Source organism: Episyrphus balteatus, chromosome 3 (genome assembly GCF_945859705.1).
Source record: "Episyrphus balteatus chromosome 3, idEpiBalt1.1, whole genome shotgun sequence".
Classification (NCBI taxonomy): Eukaryota; Metazoa; Arthropoda; class Insecta; order Diptera; family Syrphidae; genus Episyrphus; species Episyrphus balteatus.
The window spans coordinates 32,917,155-32,923,498 of NC_079136.1; the positions used below are offsets into that span (position 1 = coordinate 32,917,155).

General features: G+C 30.2%; 1 protein-coding gene across 1 annotated transcript; it reads right to left on the minus strand.

Annotated features, from left to right (window-relative positions):
* Window positions 1-42: 42 nt before the first annotated feature.
* LOC129914916 (serine protease easter-like) lies at window positions 43-5,987 on the minus strand. The gene is made up of 3 exons (XM_055994366.1): window positions 5,909-5,987; window positions 891-1,166; window positions 43-770 (listed from the first exon to the last, which is right to left on the minus strand). Exons 1-3 carry the CDS (start codon window positions 5,985-5,987, stop codon window positions 94-96), a joined length of 1,032 nt encoding a protein of 343 aa, XP_055850341.1. The 3' UTR covers window positions 43-93.
* Window positions 5,988-6,344: the final 357 nt, after the last annotated feature.

Below are 6,344 nucleotides of genomic sequence, written 5' to 3' on the forward strand. Positions count from 1 at the left end.
TAAAGAATATAACGTATTTAAGTATTTTTTTATTTTTGTGAACTAGTTTTCCTTACAAAATTATATTCTATTTTTTTTTAATTCAGACTAAATTTAAGGTTCAATATGTTGCTTAATCCAATCAACATGATAACCGACTCTTGTGTAAACACTTGGCCAGCCTCTTTGTCCACACGGAGACGCCCCAACCCCAAATGAAACTATTCCAGCGATGAAATTGTAAACTCGCTGTTTATTAGAAAAATCCAATCCAATAAGAGGTCCACCTGCATCACCACGGCAAGGAGCAATACCTTTTTGACCACCAGCACACAATTGTGAGGTCCCTATATCGACTCTGTGGCTAAAAAGTCTTTTGCATTCATTTAACGGTACAACTGAAACTTCAGCTTTACGTTTAACATTTTTCTCTATTCCGTGACCGAAATCTGCAATTTCCCAATCATAAAAATACATTTTGTGTCCGTCAAATGTTGATTCCTTGAGGATATCATCAAGTGGCAAACAGATTGGTCGAATATAATCGGTATAATCAACAATACGTGATAAACGTATCAAAGCTATATCATTCCGTGGACCTTCGAATGATAAAATTTTAAATTTTTCGTGACGAATTAATTTCTCTATTGTAACATCAATATAAGAATCAGCACAGTTCTTAATACCACGAGTGTCTACCTCACAGTCTTTATCTGTTGAAGTGTTCCATTCACCTAAACGTACTCGAAACGGCTTCGAATGTCCGGGGAGTTCGATTATGCATTGCGCTGCTGTCAAAATATATAGGTTATTGATTAAACTTCCAATACATCTATATCCAACCGACTTCCCATCTAAGGATTAACAAAAATATTCTAAAGTGGAAGAAAAAATAAATCAAAAATTCTTACATTTTTCATACTCTATCAATGCCATCCATGGAAATTCGTTAGTTTTTGTTACGTTGTCACCATTAATTGGATTTAAAATAACATTACCACACTGACCGGGTTCGGGCAGATATGTTCCCGGTCTTGTTATGGTGTTTTCTAGATGATCTATCAATGCCGTCCATGATGGAAATTCGTTAAATTTTCTTACCTTGGTACCATTAATTGCGGTGTTTTTTAGAGCTGGTGGTTGCCGTCCAACTTTGTTAACAATAAAAATTTCTACGGAAAAAGGGGCTATAAAATTTCGATGCAGCAAAGAATAATATAAAACAATCATATTTAAAAGATTTTTTTTTTAAGAACAATTAGGGAGACATAATAAAATCTCTAAAAATACACCACATACCCAAGCATTTCTTTTAAACAGACTAAATTAATTCTAACTAAAACATAATTCGATTACATCATTGAAATATTAGCGCAACATCATTTTGGGATTTTCTATTGGGAACTTTTTTGTTTGATCTTTTTTTTTTTTTGGGGTTTCATACCATTTTGTTTTTTTTTGGAGATTTTGGCAATCGGTTGTGGCCATCAATCACTTGCCACCTATAAAAAATTTGAAATCATCTAAAAGCTTATTATTTAACCTTTTATACGACGCTCCATTCATACATATTTCTATTCTACAATGAGATTACAGTACTTCCTACACTGGTGGCTGGTCATCGGCAACAGATCTCCACAGGTGTTTTGAGGTATTAGTCAAGTTTAAAAAAAAATAAATTGCACGACTGGGGTCGCACGAACTTGCTCTTATGCTTAAAGTAACTATCATGTTAAAGCTTTTTATTCAAGAAATTTAAAATTTGATATTTTGAAGAAATTTCATAAGTAGTATAAAAAAATAAAATCTGTTTTTATAATTAATTAAACTCCGTTTTAAGTTATCTTAAAAAAAAAAAAAAATTAGCCATTTTATTTCTTGTATAAAAAGGTATTTTTAGAAAAAATTTTTCGAAAATTGTAGAAGCCGTTTTTTAAAAAAATAATTTTTTATATATAAAAATTTTTTTTAACATTTTTCAAAAAAAAAGTTGGTATGCCATTTTGAAGAAATAATTAATTTTCACATAAAAACTAAATTTCAAAATTTTTCATTGATTCGTTTTCAAAAAATTGATTTTTCAAAAAAAAAATTTTGAAATATTTTTTAAAAAACCAAAAATGCGTTTTTTGAAAATTTTCTAAAATTTTAATATTATCTTTACTTACACACTTTTGTATACAAATTTTCATTTAAATCGGGTTAATGTTGTACGAGATATTCAGAAACGAAAAAAAACCGTTCTATGACAGGTACCGTTAATAACGGTACAAAAAATATTTTTTTTATTTAAAAAGTTGGCTCTTATGTGTAGTACTACACACAAAAATTTTAATCAAAATCGTTAGAGCCGTTTTTGAAAAAAATTAACTTTTCTATTTCCGTTATATGGCAGGTACCGTTAGTTTTGGTCATAAAAAAAAAATTCAATTTCCCCTCTAGGGAATCACCAAAAACTGCTAACTACCGAGTTTGAAGAAAATCACTTCACTCGTTTAGGCTGCAGCTCCAGATAGAGACAGACACACAGACAGACAGACAGACAGACAGAATTGCCGGACCTACTTTTTTGGCATTCTCCATCATCGTAATGTCATGTAAAATTGTTATCTCGAGTTCGATTTTTTTTACGAATCCTAAACTTGCCCTATAGTACCTATATCGCAAGTAAAAATAGTATATTTGAAGACAACACATTTTAACAATACGGAAAAAAATTAATAAAAACCTCAATGGATCAATTATCCAACATATTACAACAACTATCCGGATATTAAACATATAAAATTGCAAAACATAATAAATCTGGTTCATTTATTTTAAAATTAAATTGAAACATAAAAAAACAAAACAATTTTGGGTATTTTTCTTTCACTTACGTGCACTTGTCAGTGATATGAAACTGATAATTAGAACATCCGCAATACAAATATATGATTTTCTTATCATTCTGTAATTTTTGTGGAAAGAGATTCTGTCAAGACTACAAGTAAACAAGACTAATACAAGTGATTATCTGAATGTAGCTAAGTAACTAAAAAATAAATAGACCGCTTCCAAAATTTAAATATTTTTGGTCGTTGATTAACTTATTATAATTTACTGAGAGAAGCTTTCTTTTGTTTGAGAAATTGGTATGAGCTTAGTATGAAACTGATTATGAGAATAATCAAAAGCTATTTTAATTATGTATTGAACTTGCTCTTGTCATGATGCTCTGATGTGTTGTTATAAACATAACAATCCGAATTAAAGAGCTTTAATAAGGAGAAACCAGCTTTAATGCTTAAAAAAATATACATACAGTGGTGGTCATATTTTTAAGGACAGTGAAGGTTTTAAAATGTCTTAGAATTTCTAAAAATAAATTGTACTAAAATTAAATAAATTTGTACTCTATTTTCAAAAACGAATTGTAAAGGTTATCAGATATTAAAAATAAACTTCAGCATCATTCACACAAATTGTAAAAAAATAAAAAAAATCAAAATTTTATCTGGTCAAATTTATATGGACACTGATTTAGTGCATTGGAAAATGATAGAAATTGTTACTAGTTTTTGAATGTTTCTGTTTTTAATACTTTATACATATGTATGTGCTGAGTATTTAGCCACATTGGCACAATTTGCAAAACAGCTTGACACCTACCGGAGAACCCTAACCTAACCCTAAACGGTTCACAGATTTCAACTAATACATCATTCTGGAAGTCGTCTTGAGTTCTATTTTTTTTTTTTTTCATACTTCTAAATTTTCCAATTTTTTTTTTCAAAATTTTGATTTTGAAAATATTTTTTGAAAAATTGTAAGACACGAGGTTTTTGGCTTTACAAAAATGTAGAACCTTAATTATTTTAGGTGTTACCGTTGATTTTTAATATAATTTTTTTCCAAACTAAGTCAATTTTTTTTAAAATATCCCCTCCCCGCGAAACGAGGGGAAATAGACCCCCACCTATGCGATTTTTTTTATCTGGACCCAATTTAGCTTTTCGGCACATTTCTCCTAATGAATCACCCTGTATTATAAAAAATTAATTAAAAAAACGACTCCAACGATTTTCAAACTTTACAATAATTTTTTATCAAAAGCCTTAAGATAAGAGCCTAGCATTAAAAAATATAACGTATTTAAGTATGTTTTTTATTTTTGTCCATTAGTTTTCCTTACAAAATGATATTCTATTTCTTACTTGCGATATAGGTACTATAGCGTCTATAGGGCAAGTTTAGGATTCGTAAAAAAAATCGAACTCGAGATAACAATTTTACATGACATTACGATGATGGAGAATGCCAAAAAAGTGGGTCCGGCAGTTCTGTCTGTCTGTCTGTGTGACTGTCTCTATCTGTGGCTGCAGCCTAAATGAGTGAAGTGATTTTCTTCAAACTTGGTAGTTAGCAGTTTTTGGTGATTCCCTAGAGGGGAAAAAGATGGAGTGCTAAGGGTTTTTTTGTTTTATGCATTTGTGTTTTGGCTCAAATTAATTGTATGTGTTACGTCTATATCAGTTTCGCTTTTTATTCAAAGTGATTTTGTGTGAAATATTTCATGCTGGGGAAAGTTGCAACATGAAAAAACCTACCTATAGAGCCGTTCGCTTATATATTTTTTGCATAAACTGTGCCTCAAGTGAAAATTCATTTTTATTTGTATTCATTGGACTATTATTTTGCTTTTTACAAGTGAATTTTAATTATTCGATTATTTTATCATTAATTTTTATTAGGTACAAGAAATAATATAAAATAATTTTTTGAAAAAGGACCAGAGTTCAAACCTTTGCTTTGTCGGAGCATATTTGCCCCACTTTCGGGGAAAAAAGATCTTCAATGTTCAACGTAACGATTTTACGTGGGACTTACCCGACTTTTTCCTTACCTACTGAGAGACTGTTTACCTAATGTAACCAATAACCCTGGATATAAATGTTTGTTATTGAATTTTGTATTGAATTTGTAATTGATTTTGTATTTATTTTGTAAAAATAAAAATTTTTGTGTGTGCCAACTTTTTAAGTAAAAAAAAAATTTTTGTACCGTTATTAACGGTAGGTACCTGTCATAGAACGGTTTTTTTCTTTTCTGAATATCTCGTACAACATTAACCCGATTTAAATGAACATTTTTATACACAAGTGTTTAAGTATAGGTAATATCAAAATTTTAGAAAATTTTCAAAAAACGCATTTTTGGATTTTTAAAAAATATTTCAAAATTTTTTTTTGAAAAATCAATTTTTAGAAAACGGTTCAATGAAAAATTTTGAAATTTAGTTTTTATGTGTAAATCAATTATTTCTTCAAAATGGCATACCAACTTTTTTTTTGAAAAATGTCAAAAATTTTTTATATATAAGAAATTATTTTTCTAAAAAACGGCTCCAACGATTTTCGAAATTTTTTTTCTAAAAATATCTTTTTATACAACTAATAAAATGACATACTTAGTTTTTTGTAAGAGATCATTTAAAGCGGTATTTAATTATTTATTTTTTTTCCACCACTTATGAAATTCCGTGCAAATATCGAATTTTAAATTTTCCCTTAATTTGTTCAATGAAAAGCTTCAACATTAGAGTAACTTTTACCATAAGAGCAAGTACGTGCGACCCCAGTCGTGCAATTTATTTTTTAATTCAAACAAAATATAAGGTTCAATATTTTGCTGAATCCAATCAACATAATAACCGACTCTTGTGTAAACACTTGGCCAGCCTTCTTGTTTTCCACACAGACCCACCCCAAATGCTGTTATTCCAGCGATGAAATTGTAAACTCGCTGTTTATTAGAAGAATCCAATCCAATAAGAGGTCCACCTGCATCACCACGGCAAGAATCAATACCTTTTTCGCCACCAGCACATATTTGTGAGGTTCCTATATCGGCTCTGTATTGGCTATAAAGCCTTTTGCATTCATTAAACGGTCAACTGGAACTTCAGCTTTACGTTTAACAAATCTCCGTATATCGTCTACGGTTCTTCCCCAACCAGAAATATACATTTTTTGTCCATCAAATGTTGATTGCTTGAGGAAATCTTAAAGTGGCAAACAAATTGGTCGAATATAATCGGTATAATCTACGTTACGTGATAAACGTATCAAGCCAATATCGTTGTTCGAACGTAGAAATTTTTCGTGAGGAATTAATTTCTCGATTATGTAACATCAATATAAGGATCAGCACAGTTCTTAATGCCACGAGTGTCTACCTCACAGTCTGGATCTGTTGTAGTGTTCCATTCACCTAAACGAACTCGAAACGGCTTCCAATTGATGGTTATGCCGCTTATGCATTGTGCTGATGTCAAAACATATCGGATATTAATCAAACTTCCAATACATTGATGTCCAATTGAT